Here is a 22,257-nt window from a genome sequence, read left to right on the forward strand (position 1 = left end):
AAGAAATGAAAAGGTTTGGAAACCCTGACTTACAAAATGCAAATACAAGATACACAAGATGTCAAAATAAAAGGCCCTGCGTGAAGCATTTTAACACAAAAATTAGCCGAGTCAATTTAAGACATTAGAATATTTACAAACATGACAAAACAAGAGAAGGGTGGTGGGCTCTACCAGCCTCAGCCCACCATTGACCTCATGTGCCTCTAAGTCAGATTTGGTAGGAAATCTGGTGGACACCTTTACGGTACAAGAGAGAAGAGTGAGCCCTTCTTCCAGCGCAAACAAAGTTCTCATCGTGTCTCACAATGGCAGAAAGTAGGGCTGCCGAAAGTCGACAAGTCAAAGCATCCGTCAGAAACCCCCGAGATTCCTTTTTTTTTTTTTTATAGAGAGAGATAGATAGATGTTTTCAGCATAAGGCCCTTGAATGGGTCAGGAGAAGAGCTGAAACAAAAACCAGCAGGACAAAGGCTCCTTGAGAACTGGTTGGGTAACCACAACCAACTTATGCCTAACCTTAACCAATAAGAAAAAGGGGGTGGGCACAGATAGAGAGCCGTGAGGGTTCGAATCATCGAATCATCATATTGAAATGCAGATCCTCTGTCGACACAAGAAACTGTGAGTCAGGTACAGCCATAACAGACAGTGGTGTGAGTGAAAAGCCAATGGAAAAAAAATATTTCCAACATGTTTATTGAGAACTGAAGAAGCAAAGAGCATCTATGTGGCAGGAGGTAAGAGGGCTTTTAATTTTGAGAAACATTTGTGCTGACAATACCACTCCCTGTGAGACGGAGGCTACCAGTCCTTCCCACCAGTAGTTACACCAAAGCATCAAAATCAAGTTGACAGTGATGTCTTAATGTTTAAAAATGCTTGGCTTGGCACCTTTAAGGTATTTTCAAATCTAAAATAAAGCTGGTTAATCTTCTTATGGGAGTGCAGCCCAACGCATGTCCCCCTGAACATGACCACGAAGGAGGAAATCTAATTTTAATACCATAAGACAGTCAAAAAAAACTTTCATTTTAAAATCATCTTGAAGTTGGAGAGAACCCTTGAACTTCTTCTGCACCTCCTGCTTTCAGAGGGGTGGAAATAACAAAGCGATGGGATTTAGTCAGGGCCGGGGATTTAGACTCCACATGAGAAGTTTTCTGGCTCTCTAAGCATGTGGATTAACACTTCCCTGTTCGTGCGAGAGAAGCAGTCAGATAACTTTCACCCTGTGTATAGCTCTACCAGCTGGGCGAATTTGCTTGCTGGCTGTTTCTTTGAACTGCAAGCCGAGCTCGCTGCTCCTCGAACGCTCGGCACAAAGCGCCCGCGAGCTTGTTAGCCGAGCCTGGGAAAGCTAATGGCAGAAGAGCGGAGGAAGAGACACCCCGTGCCCGCTGATCCAAATATGCCCTGCCACAGGTGCCTCATTGTCAAGTTGGCGTTATAATATGTGGGCTAGATCAGGAAATGGCAGGATAAAAAGTTGGGCTTTTTTTTGCCTGTCAGAAGCTTTTGCAGATGTGCATCCAAACTCCGGCAGCAGGCGGGAGGCTCGGCACTTTGAGGTCTTCTACGCCTCCTCCCAGCAGCATCCCCGTCTCCGCGCTCTCCTCCATATTCATATTCATGTTCGCATTCATTTTCATTCCCTCTCATATTCTTTCACTCTCCGAGTCTCTCTCCTCTCCCACTGCCTGTTTTAATCTGGTTATTGTATTCCACCAAGTCCCCCCCCCTCTTTCATTTCTCTCTCTTTCTCCTTTTCTTCCTCTGTTCCTCCCTCCCTCCGTCTCCCACTGCGAAGCTAAAAGGCAGCTCCTCAGCATGCATACCGTTGCCTCCCAGGCCTCAAGGCACATCGACCTTCACAACTTTATCTTGGTTCCTGTTTAAAAAAAAAAAAAAAAAAAAAAACAGGCATATGGCCGGCTCCTCTCAAACATTGCAGACTCCGAGGCAAAAGCACATTTAAATGAAGCTCGCTATGTAGGATACATTCCTAGTAAACACATAGCACGGTATGCATATGACTTATATATCCAAAGTTAGTTCAGTCGCATCAACTCCATCATTTTTCTGGAGCCCACACAGCCTAGATAGTCCCAGGTCTCCATTAAGATCAGTAATAAGGGCCCCGGGCCAGGAATTAGAGGCTGAATTGATTTAATTAATGAAGCAATCAAAGGGAATCGAGTTGTTCAGGTGAAACACAAATCTCAGCTGTCTGGAGATTTGCCGTCTCGCTAACTAAAGCACTCCAGAGGCAGATAAAGCGAGGGCTCATCACACATTTCACATATTTCATCACTGTTGCTGCTGCGGCTTATAGACTTGATATTCAATGGTGTTGCTTTGTGTCTGCGTTTTGCTTTCAGGCCAATGGTCTGTGATGCACTTGAGATGCACTTTGAGATGAGGCTGATGATGATTACACACAATTGGCGCCGCGACTTGGCTTGGAGATCTCCCGAGAGCGCCGAAAAATACTTCACTTTCAAAAAACACTGCGGCATCTCATTCCAGTGTTCCCGTTTGAGAGCGTCCCCGCGGCCGAGCCAGCTAAGGCCATTTGCTTCGTGTTTAATTGCCCAATGGAGACGGAGATGCAATCTCTTAATACAGATTTGGGAGCGGTGACTTTTTAAAGTTTGTGGAAGGGAGAGAAAAGTAGCTTACAGGAGCGCTTTAAGCTACTTAAATCATGCTTCAGGCTTCCTTTAATACTCGAGGAAAAGAAAAAGAGACAAAAAATGTCTTTATCCGGATATAGTATCAGTTTGGAGTGAAAAAACGCTCCATTATCAGTTTCACTTTTGTCTTCTGAGGCAGGCTACAGTGTCCTCTTGACCAAGGACATTAATTATTTCTTTAAAAAATCAATGAGACAGATCATTCAGCGACAATTTTTGGCTTCCATACAGAAACCCACAAAAAGAAATAACATTTGCTTTTGTTTACCTCAGTCAGACACGGGGGATACTTGACAAAGGCATTATTTTTGTGCGCACACTGCTTCGCCACGTGCTCAATAGCGATTCACTGGCTGGATATGCGCATTCACTCAAAAGACTCGGTGCTATTGTGCTCCAGGCAGAGTGGTACGAGGTGGGCTGCAGCCAACAAAAAAGAACGGTGGGTTACTCGGCAGCACACACCTATTCAAGCCTCATATTACACATACACACACACACACACACATGCACACACGCATACAATATTCTCTCTGTTTCTGTCATCTCTCTCGATTCAGCTCTTCCCCCTCCTTCTCTGCTTTATCCCTCTGATGTATTGGAGAGGAGTGGACCCAGCTGGACATTGAAGGGGAGTGAGTTGTACTCATCTCCTCTCCTCCCCTGCATCCCATCTTCCTTCCTTCTCCTTCTCCTCCTCCTCCTCACCCTTCCCCTGCGAGATCAGATGAGCCTGCCCTCTTTATTCTCCTTCATGAAAGCTTGTGTCTCTTGCCGGCGAGGTGCTTATGGTGAATCCTGCTCAAGTGCTGGGAGAACAAGCTCATTGCTTTTGTACATCAAAGTTGCTTAACGGGGTATTTTACCGCTGGACAGATGGTCTTTTCATAAAACTGGGCAGTGTATGCAATAGAAAGGAAAAAAAAAACATGAAAAAAAACACCACCAGAGAAAATAAAGTAAAGTACTGTGTATGTGCTGTGTTCCCTTTGGCTACAACAACCACAATGCACTAGGCGGCGATGCTTGGTTTCCATATGCTGGCTTGCTGGACTGGGAAACAAAGTTCTCTTAGACAATATCTGTTTGTTCACAAAAACCTTTCAATCATGTCAAGTTTCCATTGCTGCACTGGTGCGAAGACTCCAAGAGGAAATGGTGCACTCTCTTGATCTGACTGTCCATGAAAGAAGGCAATCCATAGTTGATGTAATTTGATGAACCTTTGCTGACAGACTAGCTACAGGGAGCTGTGGGTGCAGGCAACATGGTGGGAAGTTAAACATTGTTCAATTGCATATATTACCCACAGTGTAATGAAGTATTCCTTTAATTGAACCGTTAGGCTACATTCACTCTACAGATGGACAGGTCTCTATTGTGATTTTTCCCCTCCCAGATGTGATTTTCGTCCAATCAGTGCAAACAGCGAATAAAAACATTCTCTCATACGGTGCACAACCCGCGTCCGAGGCATGCGACCCACATGTGACTCGTATATGAATGCTCCAATTTGAATCGGTTAGCGCTGCTGTTAAAGAAGGAAATGTTGCACCATTCACCTGAGACAGTTACCATGGAAACACTGAGCCACAACAATGACAGGGAAGCAAAAGAGCTGACTTAATTGGTGTATGGGGAGTTCCATATTAGCTAGAAGACAGCAAGCGAACTAGCTAGAGTCCCGCCCATGAAGAGAGTCCAACACGAGCAGCAGTTTGGAATTGAGGCCTACATATGAACACATCCTTAGTTTGGTTTGGTTTGACATATAATTTAGATCACACTGATACTGAGTGATGATATCAATAACCATAAAGCTATAAAAAAAAAAAAGGTAGAAAAATGAATCATAGAAATGAATCTAATACAGAGTCTATCAATCCATCACTTAAGTGTCCAAGCAAATATGTGTTCATGCTTTTTTTAATATGTTATTTCAGAACATTAATTTATTATATTATTTTAGGCTTTTTTTTCATCTAATGGTTATATAACACAAACTGACGAAGGCTTTAATAGCAAAATGAAAATGTGTCACTAATGGCTCCGAGAAAAGCAGACTGAGGATTAGATGTGAATCTAGTGGATGTTAATATGATGATTCAGGGTGAAAGGATTATCAGGACTGTTGGTATGTGGAATTAAAAATACAGATCTCAGGAACATCAAAGGTGTTATGTAACTTGAGACCGAGAAACAAGGGTGAGGAGCTGGAAATTCTGGTGAATTCTTTTTGAAGGCAGGGAGATTTTAATGCATTAATCTTTAATCCCATTCAGTCACATGATACATTATGAGACTTTCCTCTGGAGAAAAAAAAAAATTAAAAAGCTTTATTTTTAATGACAGCATTAGTCGCTAGCTTGTTTGACTGTATGAGGTGTGTGGAGTATTCTCAGCACATTATAAGTCCATGTAGCCTTAATGAGGGAATTAATCTGAATCTTGAGACCTCTGTGATATTTTCAAATTACTCTAAAAATCCATATACAGTATGTACACTGTCTTGGTGAGCACCTACACACTGGGCCGGATCTAAACACAGGCATTCTGGGCCTCATAGTCATTAGCAGGCACAACCAGAGGGGTAAAGACCATCAACTGCCTAAATTAAACATGTTTGGTGTTCTGGGTGATTGCTACATGGTGTTGCTAGACAGTTGCTAAGATGTTCTGGGTGTTGTTAGGGTGTTGCAAGGTGGTTGCTATGGTGTTCTGGGTGGTTGCTAGGGATGTTGCTAGATGGTTGCCATGGCGTTCTAGATGGTTGCTAGGAAGTTGCGGTGGTTATGCATATTGAAATATAAATTGATAGGCTAAAAAATATATCAAGCCACATTAACGAGCATGATAATTATGTGGCAGTTAAAAGTCATTTTGTATATCAAAATATCAAAATGTGTGTGTAGGGGGCGCCAAAAATACAGCCTGCCTAGTGTAATCTAGCCATTTAATCTGGCTGTGTGTAGGATACACAGATGTATTTTTAGTTAACAAAGCAGAACACAGTTTTATAGGGTAATGCCACAAGCAGCTCTTTTACTATCCAATACTTACAGTTTAACTGGTTTTGTAGTCAGATTAAAATGGTTATTGCAAGTAATTATCGTAGAAGCAAATCAGCAAAGAGCTTCTTACCTTAGCTGTGGCCCGTGCCTGGTACTCTGGGCAGCCATTCACTGTGATGGTTTCATGCATGTACTGGTACACCTGAAACAGACGGGGGGAGAACGCTGTTCTAACTTTGTTTCACAAGATAGAAAACCTTGACCCGGCATCTGAGCTCAAACAGTGCATTTCCATAATCAAACAGTGGTGTGTGTTCTCAGCTGGCGAAAGGTGCACGTACTGAATTAATAGTGGCGCCATGCACAGGAGACTGAGTCAGATGGAAGCCACATGGCACTGAGTCACTCAAGGTCTGTGCAGGAAGGAGCGCGCTATATCGCTAAAAATGGTCAAATCAGAATGCCAGGATTTTCACAATAAAAGCAAGACAGCCTCATAGAAGCAAAGCCTGCTAACATCTGTTGCGGTCATGCATATCCAAAGAATGTAAATAATTACTAATTATTTTGATGACATAATGTATGTAACTGAGATTGATTTGGTATTTGGTATTATGATCTCTTTTGGCCCAACTGGGCTATTCTTCCAAGAGTCCTAGACATAAAAACACACTTTAATAGACTAAAACAGAAATAACAATATTTAACACTTAAAAGTCACAATTAGCCCCATTCATTGTGCCACACACAAAATATTATAAAATTAAACAGATTAAAATTGCATGTCCATTAACACTTACAGCAGCTGCTTCAAATTATTGCATCTCATACAAGATCCTCTGAGAGGCGCTGTAAAGATTTTGACGTTGTTGCAAATCAGGCAAGCAAGGGAGAGGATTTTCTGTCTAGAATCTCATATCAGATCAGAGAACGCTCCAATTATAAAATGCGCTTTAGGGCGCTAGGATGCCAGCCTTGGAATCATCTTAAAGCTGAAGCGTGCAATTTGCGCTTGCAGTTGACTGTTTGGCTGCATTGTGCTCTTTCAGAGGGCTCGTTTGAGCAACAACTTCATTTGCAAAAATTTCCTAGTGAATAAGATCCTCCTAACTCATGGAGGGAGAAAAAACACCTCCTGCAAACTGCAATCTCAGTGAATCTGGACCTAAGGGTGTAATCTAGCTCTAGTGAAGAAAGCAAAGAGAGGCTATGGATTATACTTTTCTATGTGGAGCAAGTCTCCAGAACAGGCTGTGATGCAGTGCTTGGTGGGCCTGAACGTGTGCCAATACATTAGTAGTGGTATGTCCACTTTTGTACAAAGCAAGGTTATCTGTCTATTCACCAAGGCAGACAGAATCAATTCAGACAGCTGACCTTTCCAGTTAATATGTATCTTTCAGACACCCCTTCATTTCAAAAAAAGAAAGCGAAAGAGAGATAGACAGAGAGAGAGAGACAGAGAGAGAGAGAGAGAGAGGGAGAGAGAGAGAAAATGCTCTTGATCCTACATCATGTAACATGAAACATGTAACATGAGACAGAATGATATCTATACTATAGGTGGCATCTTTTCCTGCAGATGTTCTTGTGAATGCAGCCATCCATACACATCTCTACTGAGCCAGTCTGCACTCCTCCCATATCAGCTGCTTTCAGACTTGTAACACACACAGTAATACCACAGGGATACTTCACATCTCTCCACAAAACAAGTCATCCACTGTATAATATGAGGTTAGAGGTGCATTTTAAACTGATTATGATATATAGGCTGTGCACAAGGTCTCAGTGGAAGCCTTTACAATAAGCTGCAGTAATTGACTCGACGAAACACATGAATAACAATAAAGGTCAAGCTATTTCAGCAGACAATTCCAGTAAGTGTAACACAAACATCGACTAGTTGGAGTGTAAATTGCATTTATGACAGCGGCTATTGGGTGAGTAAATGAGCAATCAAAAGGAAAGTGGAATAATAAAACTTTCTTTTAAAAAAAAGTGTTTTAGTTTACTGCGAGTTTACCGGGCACAATGAATGGAAAAGTACTATTCATGACAGACAGGGGCACAAAGCTCCGTTATGAATCGTAATAATCGGTTTCAACTGAGCAGACTGCGGGCCTTTCTTCAAAGCAGGGCATCTTGCCTGGGAGCGATCATGCCTGGGAGCTTTGACATGGTGTACCGTGGTACAACATCACAAAAACCTTGGTTCTCCGAATCATCAAAAGAATTTACGCTCATAGAATATACAACTCGGAGATATTTGTATGTGGAGACTTCAGAGGAGAGGGGAGAAAAACAATTTAAAAAAAAACAAAGGCAGTTTGTTGGTGCGGACTATAAAAACAACCCTGAGCCAATGTGCTTTTGTTTGCTCATAAATCTTAAAGATGCACTGAGATCTTGAGAATGTAGCTCTATATTTCAAATGACAATATAATTTTAAGCTTTGGCGGACCGTTGCATTAGGAAAAGGGGAGCTTGGAACGCACACACAAGCACACAAGCACACACACACACACAGAAGATAACTACTGAATGATACATTTTCCTGAGGATTTTTTTCCACCTTTGCACTTTTTAAGGCAGAGCGCAGCTTTATAAAGGCCATGAAAGGTTTTTCTGTCTCTTTCTGCCTGCAGAGTCTCTTCCTTTTCTCCTCACTCATCCTTTTTTTTTTATCCTCGGGAAGGAACGGGTATCACTACAGCTACTAATTACAAATAACTACTTAATCTGGGTGCAGTAGCTTCTGTTGTGTCTGTACTTCCTTGCCAGACACCATCGCCTCTATCTGCATGCAGCCCAGATGAATACAGATGAACTTGTCCTCTTCTGTTGGGAAATGGGGCGCTCACTGTCTCGCTGCTGCTCTGAATAATGGAGCCATAACACAGAACAAACCGCTGTGGTCTTTTGGATGTCAGTCTCCCCTTGTTGTGGCTGCACTTTGCTTTAAAAGGCCTGATGTCCTGCAGGCATCTTTTCAGTCCCCCCGCTGCCTTTTCTTATTGCCAGGCATCTCCACGGCCCATCCGTGCAACACCAATACCCTCTGTCTACAACTCGCCCACATCCCCTTCTTCCCACTGGGTCCACTGAGTGTTTGACCACAGAGGAGGCTTTACATTAACCCAGATCCGTGTCAGACACGCTATGCCTGATGGGATACTACGTCCACTGGTGCCTAGCAGAAGGGTGCCTTGCGGCCTGATGCAGAAAGAGAGTTATATTTGCCCTACTGCACATCCAAAAGAAAAAAGAATCTATGATTACTATAAGACTTCAGTGAATACTCTGTAATTTGATAAATGATACTTACAGAAATACAGAAATGCTATTTATAGAAAGTTTTGCCACTAAGAATGCCTGCTAATCCCACAATTGAGTGAGCGCCATCATTTTGTAATAGATCTTTTTCACAGCAGCCATTTTGACACATAATAGCAGGGTAAACACAGGTATTATATTACTAGTATGGGATAATCAACTAGTAGGTGTACGTTAAATGCATCAGGTGGTTCTCTGCCTCCATGTCATGCCTTAAGGAAACAATATAAAAATGTAAAAGGGTTGTTAATTTATTAAGTCGATAACTCAGCTGTGCTTGCCACAGTTGATAGCAAGGTTACAAGTTAGCAGATGAATTTAGAACAATTTAGAATTGCAAATTGCCAGCCTATCAGAAGAGAGTACTCACCCAGACCATGGTGTAAATGACAATAAAGGTTATTTCATTTGGGTCTAACAGAACAACTTAATTAATGATAAGGCTGATTCATTGTAATTGTGTTTACCCTGCTATTACATGTCAAAATGGCTGCTGTGAAAAAGATCTATTACAAAATGATGGCGCTCACTCAATTGTGGGATTGCAGGCATTCTTAGTGACTGTTTGTGTTTTCAAACAGTCTAACTACCGAGCTAGCCTAGCTGTTCAACACACTCAGTGGCACTGACAGCGAGCTCATTCGCTAAAAAGTATAAAAATGCAACCAAGTGGAATACTGATATTATAGCTAGCTGGTCAGTCTCCACAGAGGTATTTGAGGTTGCATAAAAATACCCCCTCCCACTTTTTATACCAGAGTTATGTCCTTGAAATGACATGACAACTTTATTAGTAGCTGTGGCGTCAGAGTCCGAGAGACAGAAAGGAAAGAGGAGGGAAAGGACACAGGAAAAGGTGAAGTTCTTTGCCCGGCTCTGGTTGACGCTTATTTAGGGGGAAAAAGGTCATTTCATTTGTGAATGAGCATTTAACAATGCTCATTCACAGCTTTCACACACCTCCCTTTTGACTGATCTCACCATGACACGGAGGGGAAAATAGTGAAATTGAACTTGCACGGACTGAGTCAATGAACCTCTCATCCTTCAACTTAATACCATGTGGGAGGTAGAGACAGGGCTGGTGCGTAATCAACACGAATCCCTTACCCATGGTGCCTCTGTTTTTATGAAAAACAGTCGATTATGTTGATTGGAACTCCGCTGAGGTGGAAAATGGACCGTGGTGTTAAGCTGGTGGAAGGAAAACCACTTTGAACCTGGTCTTGGTGCTTGGTGTGTTCTTTGCAAGAACAGTACCATCAGCAGGGACTCTCTCCAACCCGATAAGCTGTGAATTCCAGCTCTCCATCATTTCCAGTTGGTTAGCTCGTCCAGTCATCTCGTCTTGTGTCCTTCCTTTCCCATTTGCAAGGCTGATTGACCCTGACAACTCATTCAGGCTGACGTGGCGAGACGGATGCCGAGCTGAGAGATTCTTCCCGTGTGTCATTGATAAACATGGCAGGGAACGACAACCAGCTCATCAAACTCTGTCTCTTCTTCATTTAGCCCAACATTGCTGAACAGGCTCTTTTCCCTGCCATCCATTCTTCATATTGACAGCTGGCCCGTCATCCATGATAAGGCTGATTCATGTTCAGTAAACTCTATTGACAGAGTGAGCAGAGGTGGGCTTAACAGGGTGGGTTTTACTCTTCAGACAAGATTAGGTAGTCCACTCTGTCAGATTCTGCGTGAACCCACCAGACTGTGAAATGAGCTTGCATCACATATGTGTCCGGGGGAAAAAAAAAAAAAGTCATAGCTAGATTACACTGGGGCTGGATTCATAAAGGTCATCTGCATTAATGAAATGTCACCGAGGTTATTCGGATAGAATGGAACAAAAGGCAGGTTTGGACTTACAATTTAACCTACGTTTAATGGCTCTTTTAACTTCAGAGAGCAATATGTGACGGCAGAGCTTTACTGAGAGAGGTCAGATCAGATTTGAATATGATTACACTGCAGGAATGAAAAGAAAAAAAAACCTCAATTAAGCTTAGGTTTTTGAGGGAAAACATTGCTTTTTATACAGTGGTCTTCATGAATGCTACTTTCTGATTGGCTGGAAGGTGCTGTGTAATGCACATGTAGTTTGGCTCATGGGTAATAATCTCTGAAGTCACACACTAGTTGTTTTCCAAGCCAACCTATGTAACCATCGGGGCGCTGTATGGGAGGTTGGGTTTACGGGACTGGTGGGACGATTCTCAGGGCCTGTGACTGACAGGGGCCCTAAGAAATTATTAGATCATCAGGTAATTTTTTCATGATACACTTACTAATCTATCAACATTCATAGAATATTGTATTTACATTATACTAATGTCAGAAACGTAGGATTAAGTGAGCCTCTGCAGCCTCTGTTTTCTAGTTGATTGGTATACTGAGTTCAAACATTTACTGCTGAGTTTAATCTTTTGCTTGTTATATCATTCTACAGATGATAATGTTAAATTATTTTAAACTGAAAAGCTTAGAGTATATTTAAGTTATACTTCTTTTAAGTCATTCATTAATTTTAAGAGAATTTTCCATTACCATTAAAATTACATCCAGACTGTAAAAGATGGCCCTTGGCACATTTTAATGGAGGGTATCAGTCTTGTCTTAAATACTGAATTCCACTGTATACATATTGTTGCTTGCATATCTGAACAGTGTTATATTTTCACAGCTTGCTGTCAGTAAAAATCATACAGTAAGTATTGGATCACAAGAGAGCATCAAGGCTGCAAAGGATTCTGGAGGTGTGGTTACAGCGATAGCACAGGGATGGCCTGAGGTGGTAGGGCCCAATGATATATCCTTTCATTGGTCCCAAAATCCATGGAAGTGACCCTGGTAACCATAACAACAAAGTAAAATCAAAGCATTTACTCATTGTGTTGCCCATTAGCCACTACACTCCAGTGATCAACCCGGGCCTAATGTTACCATCAGTGCTGGGCCATTTCTTGTATAGATGTGTGTCATACTCAATCCATTTTGGCAGATCCGTGGCTGAAGTTAGTCAAATCAGCTGGTGGAGTCTGTGTTGCCTGTGTAGGAGCATATCACTTCCTGAATTAATTATCTCTCTCTGCTTTAAAATTGTTGGCAAGTGGCCATAAGTGGATAATCCACTCCAAGGTTCAAGTTCGAGTTCAAGTTCAATTTATTCTGAGCCCCAAATCACTGTTCTCACTCACAAAGGGTTTTAAAGACCCGTAACTTCACAACAAACAAAACAGGCTAGCACAGCTTCATGCACACATAAGCAGGTCAGGAAAAAGTCCCCGAAAAACACACAGATGAAACAGGGAAAAAGGGAAGAAATCTTGAGAAGCACCACTGAGAGAGAGAGGACCCCTTCAGGTGTGCAATAGATGGTGACCAGTTAGGGAAAGTTATCCAAAATAAATTAGCCAATTAGACCAAATCTAAAAACAAATCAAACTGCAAAGATTACAAAATGCAAAATCAAACAACACATTAAATTAGCTAATTACACAAGATCAGAACCAGAGTATGAAATGGAAATTCTATAAAGGAAACGCACAATGGGACAAAGCAAGCAGAACAGGAGAAGCAGCAGGAGGCCTTGCAGCAGCTGGCGACACAGCCACGGCTGCACAGGGATGATGATCAGCCACGAAAGGTGCGCTTTAAACTGTTTTTAAGGCTCTCGGTGGAAGTACAGAACATTATATGAGTCATAGTTTATTGGCTGGGAGAGAGTGATACTGTGTTCGGGCGACACGCATCAAAACAGTGAACCCTGTGGTTGCCAGCAGTCACTCCTGCCGCACACAAACACACAAACACATACAAACAGAAATACTCGTGTACGTCAGGGAATTAAGGCCAACACAATTAGGCTGCTTTGTCTGCACTCCCAGTGGAATCCCATTCGTCTGTGAGGCTGTTTCCCCCCAACTTTTTACAACAGGAACACAGCATTGGAGGACACAGCTGTCAAGAGCTATAATATTCCATCACAACTCCTCTGATGCCCTGCGTAATAACAGTAATAATCTATGCAATAGTCACCCCTTCAAGCCTGTCCTCCAGCTGGCTGAGCAGCACAGACAAAATGCATTGTATCATGGCAAATCATCAGCTCTCGCAAGCCTGTAATCGACTTCAAAACCATTGCCGGCTTCACTACCAACCCACTAATCCCAGTGCATCTCCGACTGTTTCCCCGGTGACCGTGTGCAGCCAGCTCTCTGTGGCTGAAGTGCATCGCGTCTTTGCCTCCCTCACAAAGGGCAGCTGCTGTTGACGCTTTTTCACAGGTTTTTGAGAATCATTGTCACTGCACTCCAGCAGCTGGCACTGAGATCAGTCAGGCAGTTGCCAGCCTGTTGCAGTCGGTGCCAGGATGTGCCAGACTGCCCCGGCTCTGCTTGAAGCCCCGGCCAGAACACGCCAGATCTGAGCCGTGCTCAATGTGAGAGGAGAACATTAGTCTTTTCTTCCTCTGTCCGCCCTGCATGTTTTACGTAACATTATGTCAGAAGCCATTTCCCGTAATTGCTATCATTCCCAGCGTTCAGTCACTTTCCATTATCATGGCTAGACGCTGACACAAAAGTAATTATTGCCTCTGAACTTTTAAATATATTCTTATTTTATGAAATGTATCTTATGGTAAGTTAATCAAAGGGGCAAAAGAATGTTTTTTTTTTTTTTTTTTTTACTGCCACATGTCATGATACGATGACAATATATCTGTGGGGTTTGATGGGGTGTTTTTAGAGGTTAACAACATAATTAGTTCTGCAAAATGTAGTCTAGCTTTCCCCCAATGAGCACTACACAGGTACTTATCACATGTGCGTTGACTTTCAAGCCACAGCAAATTGTATGTTTGCTATGCCTACAATTATGCATCATAAAAGTCATTGTGCCTTCTGTCAGGTTTCTCCGCATTTCAGACTCTTGTGCACCCAACAAAAATATCATTTTTATTACTGATAATGCTAGAATATAGAATATTCCAGGCCTGCTTTTCCTCTTTTTTCCCCCTCTGCTGCTAGGGAATGGTGTTAAAATGATGGAAGCGTGGGCGGCTGTTTGTATAAATACAAATGTAAGCATGTGAACAGGGGCTGAAAACAAATACTTCATGTGTTGATAATGCATGCTTTATTTTTTCCAACGCTTAATTTGACGAAAATCAATCTCAAACAGTGACTTCATTTGCTAAATTAAAATTCAGTGTAATGAGCTTATCAAACCTCTGAGTTAATGAAATGCCCGTGATGTTTTCTGGCCTTGAGATCATTTAAAAGCTATGTGGAAATGTTTTCAAGCAAGAGTTTTGCTGCTCAGCCTCTGCACTAATAAGGATACAACCACTGCAAGAAACATGATAGTTATTAGAGTAATGATTGCTGACATTTCCATTTATTGCGCTCGCTGTTGTTGATTCATTTAACACAATATGGCTCCAGTGCCCAGTATATTAAATAAAATCTTTCATTTGCTGTTGTAAACACCTGGTGTCAAGCAGGTCTTTAAATCCCCTGATGCACAGCGAGGGATGCGTTTTATGTTCCCAGGTTGCTTGGAATAAAAAGAACAAGAACAATAGTTATGGACTGTAACTCCAGTTCTATGATCACAGGTGGAGTCCAGTGCTCAGCAAATCAGAATGAGCCTACCTGAACTTATGGGCTCCAACCCTACACTACTAGAAGAAAGTGCTTCAAAAATGCCCCTCTAACTCTTAAAGTAGTGTTTAGAGGGTGTTCGACTGAAAACACTGACTTTGGTTTTTGGAGGCACTCCAACACACAATATTTCTCTCCTGAGACGCCACACATGGTTAGTGAGAACATATGTGAGAGCACTGAGTCATTTTTTAACTTAAAAGTACCTATCCTGTTTTTGTGTTCAAACAGCTGTCAAACAAAATCATAGGAAAGGGTTTTATTTGAAACGAAACAGTCAGTTAGCAGCTGTTTTTATCCAAGCGACCTTTTCAAGAGGGCTGTCTGTTCTCCTGTCATTTACAGAGGCACCAGGAAGGCTGAGAGAGAGTCAGAACGAGGTGAAAGGGTCCTGTCAGGATTTAATCCCAGGTCAGTAAGGGCATATATAAGTGCAGAGACAGGGGTCATAACCACTACTCCATCTGTGAGAGAGAGGGCTGTTATCATTGGAAGTCTCATGATCCATGCAGAACATGACCGCAGCAAAGTCATGACCTTGGTGCCGCGGGTCTGATGGCTTAACTGTGATGCGTAGTGCGAGCCAATATGATTATCTGTGTCAACATTTACGATTCTGCAACCCTAAAACCCCTAACATCAATCTCATAAAGTATAGAAGTATAGAAGTTTTCCCAGTTTTTAAACATTCTATTGTAAAGTCACAAAATCCGTGCACTTTAAGGTTGAAGTTATCAAAACATGGTGATGCTCAAATGCTGAAATCCATGAACTGGAACACCTACTTTATATTATCCTTTGTGCACTCGTTCAGGACAAAAAGATAAAACTCCTAATGCTATACAAGCCAGCTACCACAGACATGATTGAGAGTAACATGAACAGAGTCATCAGCTCGGACGCCGTCCGGGGTAGCAAGGTCTGCGTCAGGTGTTGGGGTACATTCATGGACAAGAACCTGGAGTTGATGGGATCCTACTGTAACGGCAGACCCCAGGAGAGGAGCTATATGAGGCATATGTGGCAACTGTGGACCAGAAGGAGACCTACTTCCACACTGACTCAGAGGCAGCTTGTGGCTCAGAGCTAGAACATCAGCAGAAGGAAGATACTATCACAGCGGAATGAATGGTGTGTATTAGATTTAGTGCATGCAATCCTGAAAGCGAACATACCATAAGGGATAACGACTTTCCATATTGTGTTTCAAACCACACATCATAATAGATGTACCAACACACCACAATGAAATTTTGAGACACAGCCTTTTAACAGTGTATCTAAGGGCCAGAGCCTCTCTCCACACAATGCTCATGAAGTTGCATGAATCCCATCAAAAGATACATGCATTTTTATAAGAAATGACACCCACTGCCACATCCTACTATTGCCAATCAATGTGAAATATTAACCACTTGTTCCTTAGCCCCTGATCAAAATTTCCACCAAGTTTCATGCTAATCCATTCAGAAGTTTTTAATAAATCCTACTAACAAACAAGCAGGCAACAAATAGAATGGAGCAGGGTAAAAGTGGCTATGAATGCATGAACAGATATGCATGTTTATATTGAATGTTATATTTATGTTGAATTTCATGTGATCATTGTGGCTAAAGCCTTGAGTCTGGAGTTGCCAACTATATAATTATCTGGCAACTATTTTGATAATAAATTAATCATTTGAGTCATTTTTAAGAAGAAAATTTCCAAATTCTCTTATTCCAGTTTCTCAAATGTGAATATTTTCTCGTTTCTTTAGTCCTCTGTGACAGTAAACTAAATATATTTGGGTTGTGTACTGTTGATTGGGGAAAAAAACAAGACATTTGAGGATGTCAGCTTGCGCTGTAGGTAACTGTGATCAACATTTTTCATCATTTTATGCACCAAACGCTAATCCATTACTCGAGAAATTAATCAACAGATTAATCGGTAATGAAATAAGCATTAGTTGAGTCATGCTGATGTGATGCGATGGTGACTCACCTCTCTGATGGCTGTGCAGAACTCGCTCTGAAGGACCTTCTTCAGCGATTGGAGCTTGTGACCAGGGACGTCACCCGACTCCTGTAGCTTCTCCAGCAGCTCAATGGCCCTGGCAACATCTGGCAGAGAAAAGAGAGAGAGAGGGAGAGAGAGGTAAACAGGGTGTGAGAGAGAGCGAGGGGGGGGGGGGGGGGGGGGGGTTGGTGCATGGATATGTGTAGATGTGTGCATGCACGTGTCAAAGGGACGGTGGGAAAAACGCCCCCATTCAATTACATTAACAGCAGAGCCCTGAAAGACGCTGAAGCGAATCAATGGGCGGAATAATGGAAATAGACTCAGTCAAGGCCACCAGGGGTGAGAAAGATAGAAAAGTAATCCCAGCCCAGCCTCGTTTGCATTGGGTCAATTCTATGCATGAGAAAATGAGAGCGGGAATAAGTCCAGCACTTATTTGTTCAAAGGTAACAATTCCCGGCAAGAGTAGGCACCGGCGGGCATTACAAACCATTTAAACCAAGCCATTAGGCCTTAAGTTAGAGGCTGTGACTCTGAGGTCTGGTGAGCTCTCCTCCCCTAATTACCTTACATTGAATGAGCCAGCCGGCTTAGCTGATTAATTTCTTGCCCTCTGATACTGGCAGGCCAAATGGAAATACATACTGGAGGGAAGGAGAGGCAAGTCATTTGGTGCTCAAACAAATAAAAACATCTCGATCAATGACACGTCTCATTCAGCTTGCTTGTTCAGAGACCGGCCAGAACACAAGGGTCTTTGTTTTGTTGATTTGAAAGCTTAGTTACAAAGTTAGCTTGGTGACTACGGTTAAAATTTGTTTTGGAGTTTGTTCCCTTCCCTTTTCCAACATGATCCAGCATGATCTGCCAAACACAAACAATACACATCTTTAGCAATATGAGCTTTCTCCTTGGGAAAAACAATCATGTCTTTTCCCTATAGTATAGGATTTACTACTTGGGACATTTTGACGCATATAATTGGTGCCCATGAACATGAATTTGCCTTTTCGTGCACATGGACATGAGTTTAATTTGTGTCAATGAACACAAATTTTCCTGTACCAGAAGTGGCTAAAACCACTTGAGGAAAGGTTAGGGTTTAGGGCAGGGGTGTCAAACTCGTGCCATGGAGGGCCAAGAGGCTGCAGGTTTTCATTCCAACCAACAACTCCACCAGGTGATTTCACTGATCACCCAACCTCGAAACAGAGAGGCGGGACTAATCAGTGAAATCACCTGGTGGAGTCATCTTTTTCAGTGCTTTCCATAATCCCAATCATGTTTGCTCGCCCCACAGAGATCGATCAATAACAAAAGGTGTGATCATACACTTACACACTCTCTATCCTGTCTTTGCATCCTCCCATGTGTGCTAGAAAACTTGGTATGACCTGTTTTCTCCTGCTCTATGTGCAAATGGCCAAAAGTTGCCCTGCTCCTCATTAATTACAGTGAAGTTGAATATTTTAACTTCATCATCACCTCCTGTCAGTTAAATGTGATTAACATGAAGGCCCTGTACAGGATCTCCACAGTAAAGGGGTAACTCTCTTCCTTCAGGCAATGAGGCTTCACTGCTCACAGCATTTGTTGCATTTTCCAGACTGACTACTCTCCGCATTATCATCTTGGGTATTGCTACAAATAGATTGTACCGATGTCCCTTTTTACAGAACACAGCGATCAACAGCAAACATCGCACTCATACCCACTGATATTGGAGTCTGGGAATATGGAGTAACCTAATAAAGCAGATGGCAGACAGAAAAGCTTTTACTGTTTACAGACCTGTGGGAGACGAGCAGCCTGGCTTGCCGACTGTGTACATACAATTGTTGAGGGCCGTAAAAGGCAAAGAGAAACACACATGAACTTTTGCTCTTATTTCATTTTTTTTCCCACACTATCCACGGGGACAACAAGCATGCCACCGCAGCAATGCAAGCCCTCTGTAATAAAGCGCCGTGGATTATATTGATCCACTTGAAATTGCCTTCTCAATTCCTATCAAGACAGGTTACGGCTTGCGAGAACTGTCCAGTGAGAATTCCATTGGCATATGAGCCTTGGCAAGGGGGGGAGAGTTGTCAGGATAATGTTAATCAGCCATTAATCACCCAACTCTACTCAGAGTCTCTTGTAAAGATAGCAGAGGGGTGTGTAGCGCAGATAAAGCCGGACAGTGTGTTAGGTGGAAGGCAGGAGGTGTGTATAGGTGGGATAGGGGGTGTGAAGTCTCTGTCTTGGCAGCCTGTACTGTTTGAACCTTAAAACCTCAGCTTGATAGGAAAGTTGAGGGTAGAAAAAGCTGAGACAAAGGGGAGGGGATGTGAACGCCCTCATTATAACTGGCAGGAAAGATATTAAAGGGCTAATTTGGTCAAGTGTGTGATTTATTTAACAATTTTGCCCTGAGAAGGGAAAAAAATCCATCATTTGAGGTTTAAATAAGTGGATATCATCCTGTGTACAATGATATTCAGTAGTAGGGTGAATGGGTCCATTTTTTTTTTCTTGCATGCTTGAAAAACAAAAACACTGACTATGAATAGCTGGTAATGTGCTGTTACGCTTCCAGGCGGCAAGGGCATCTGTCTGGGAGTTTTTATGAGCGTTTCTCGCTCATTAGACGGAGGTCAAGGGCCATCCAGGAAAGATTTTCTTCCTCTGCCGTTATTTGCTTTCACATGCTCATTAGCGCCATTTTCTTTATCCACATCAAGGACTCTGACTAGGCGATGGGGACTGACTTCAAAGATTGATATTGCAGACGATTTGGCTGTTTCTTTTCACTACTTTCATCTTGATCAGAAGTGAAGCTTACCCATTTCCTGATATATCATTTGCACTTGAAATAGGGTAATTTCAATTTCACATGCTTTGCATCAAACAGAGGAGCTATTCGGTCATGATTTAATGTGCAACCGTTCGCTCTATTAGGTATACCTTGAAAGCCGTGGAAACAGAAATGATGACTGCAAATGCTGTAAGACTGGTTGGATTATTTTGTGCCCATGTCTCTACAAAACTGTCCCTATGTAAGACCACTGGGGAACAGAAACAGTGTTTACAGGATGATGTAATTGCAGGTATCCACTCAATAATGACTGGTAATCATATAGCTCTCTTGGTCTCAGTGAGCAGCTCAGAGGTAATTGCACATTTTTCCCTTACCACTGCCAGCAATACCTAATCTCACACAGAATATAGCTGTGAAGATTTTCTGCGCCGCTGTCACACCTTTTCTCATTCACACAGGAGATACAGCGGTGCGAAGGTGTGTAAACAAATCAAGGTTCGGCCTTATTGTTCTATGAAAACTGGTCTAAACTCTCATATGTCTAGCGGATTATTATTTCTGCCAGACTGTGTATTTAACTGAATGTTTCCCTTTGTTTATGTCTTCATTTCGACCCTGCGAAGGAACGTGAAGGAACAAAGAGCCTCACCGACTCAAGCAGACGTTTTCTTCAGTCAGAAGCCTCACTTCAGCATTTCCTGTTTTGTATGCGTCATGTAAAATCGGGGCTTTGAAATGAGCTGTACTGCTTGTGATCAGAGAGGGCGGTAAAACCTGGGGGAAGAGGCAGTGGAGGGTGATTGTGTTCCTGACAAAGCAGCTGGGATGACTGCAGGGGATCCAGCCACACAGTTATGTCACATCCACCGAAAATGATTCCCAAATCAGAAGTGCAGTGACATGACACATTACATCACCTAATAATCTAGCAGAGAAAAGGGCCAGAGAGGAAATAAGCCCCAGAATGAACCTGTACATTGTGGTAATGCTGGCATTATTATGGCGGAAGGCTACGGTTATTACAAGGTATACCTTCAGCAGAAAAAAATGGATTACAAATCTAATGAAGCATAGTTCAGTGCAGCTCTAAATATGTGCTGAGCACCCATATGGTGTGCTTGTTGTAAGCACAGAGTCTATGAATAACCTCAGCTGGGGGGAACTACAGGAAATATGATCCTGATCCTGACTGTCCAGCTCTCTGCCATGTGATAAGAACATGCACAGACCACACGGCATTTCCTTATAGAAACAGGTTAGATTGCAGGTTATGATAAAAAGGGGAAATCATGTGCAAAAAACATACTAATTAAAAAAAAAAAATCTGAGCATGCTTGATATGAAAATGACTGATTTACTGTTTTAAAAACAAATGACTCGTCTTTTGTTGAAGTTATATGGATGGTGAATGACAGACTTGGCAGCACAAGCCATTTTGCTCCACCGCATTTCTTACTTTTCGATTTTTAATACAGTAGAACTTGTAATTACTTTTTGCATTGCAAAATTTGCACCTTTGAGACATTGTAATTGGTATCCACCCTATCAGACAAGTCCAATCAATCAGATAACACTCCTTAAAATACTGTTTTTGATATGAACTACACTTGTCCTACTCTCATCTTATACCTCGTTCACACTACACAATTTTAGCCGTGATTTTTCACTTGCTGATGTTTCTTTGGAGCTCACCGACAAAAGACCTGCCTTAACCACAGTCTCAAATCAGAGGCAAATTGCTGTGTGCTCAGCGCTCACAAATCACCACTCGAGCGCTATGTATCCCAGATACTGTATCTAGCAGGCTAAATATCTGGATCTGTCAGCGACGAGCTACAGCCAATGAGAGCGCAAGACACAGGGCTCTTCTGTTGTCATCCACGGCAGCTCCCCGAACCCGGTCTTATTTCTCTGTTTCTCTGTCTCTCTCGCACACAGACGCACACAAATAAACACACTCCCCCTCTCTCTCTCTTTGTATAAGGGGACACAATACCTTGTTGTCCTTGCTGAGGCACAATACAAGCAGCTATCTACACTTTCAATGCAAAAAATATTTATTTACCTCCAGCTCTCTCTGAAGAACAGACAATTAGCTGCCTTTGTATCTCAATCCATTCTCTCGCCCACTCACGTCCTGTGTCATCTCTCACGTGTGTGTTTTGTGACAAAAGCGTAGTTTGGAGACCAGAGAGACTCAAGCCTTCAAGATCACAAGATAGCGAGTTGTGTGGTGTGAACAGTATGGCGACCCGAAGTCTTTGAAAGTCGAGTAGTGTGAATTTTTATATCAACATGTGATGTAAACCCTCCGGTGCTTTACTGCATCTAATCCACTCAAAGAGATCCTATATCTTTGCTTTCTTGGGAATTCAAGGATCCAGATTGTGCAACATCTGTATGAGCCTCCCTCTAACTATATGCTCAGCTTCCACATTGACATCAGCTCGTAGGGACCGCCAAATTTAGCATATCTGTGAAGCAAACAGACTGAGTGCAATTAGGTCATTTACACTGTGTAGTTTGACAGATAATTCCTCGGAGAAAGAGGGAAGGTGTTTTCAAAGGAAGTTGGTACACTTTCACTTACTTTCTCATTATCTACCAGAGAAAGTGTTAAAAGGAAAAAAAAAGAAAAGAAAAAGCTTTTAAAGTGCATTGTGATATGTGATGCAAAGCAAAATCAGGGCATGTAATTACACTATCTGTTGACGCTTATGAGAAGTCGGGAGACCAATCA

The 22,257-nt window shown here is 42.3% G+C and overlaps 1 protein-coding gene across 1 annotated transcript in view; it reads right to left on the bottom strand.

Annotated features, from left to right (window-relative positions):
* The window catches only part of lin7a (lin-7 homolog A (C. elegans)), a 36,785-nt gene that overhangs the window by 7,183 nt on the left and 7,345 nt on the right, over nucleotides 1-22,257 (bottom strand). Inside the window, exons 2-3 of the mRNA XM_030046087.1 lie at nucleotides 16,697-16,815; nucleotides 5,838-5,909 (exon numbers count right to left, since the gene is read on the bottom strand). Of these exons, the coding sequence (XP_029901947.1) occupies nucleotides 5,838-5,909; nucleotides 16,697-16,815 (191 nt within the window). The remainder of the gene's footprint in view (nucleotides 1-5,837; nucleotides 5,910-16,696; nucleotides 16,816-22,257) is intronic.

The sequence above is a fragment of the Myripristis murdjan genome, chromosome 23 (assembly GCF_902150065.1).
Source record: "Myripristis murdjan chromosome 23, fMyrMur1.1, whole genome shotgun sequence".
Taxonomy (NCBI): Eukaryota; Metazoa; Chordata; class Actinopteri; order Holocentriformes; family Holocentridae; genus Myripristis; species Myripristis murdjan.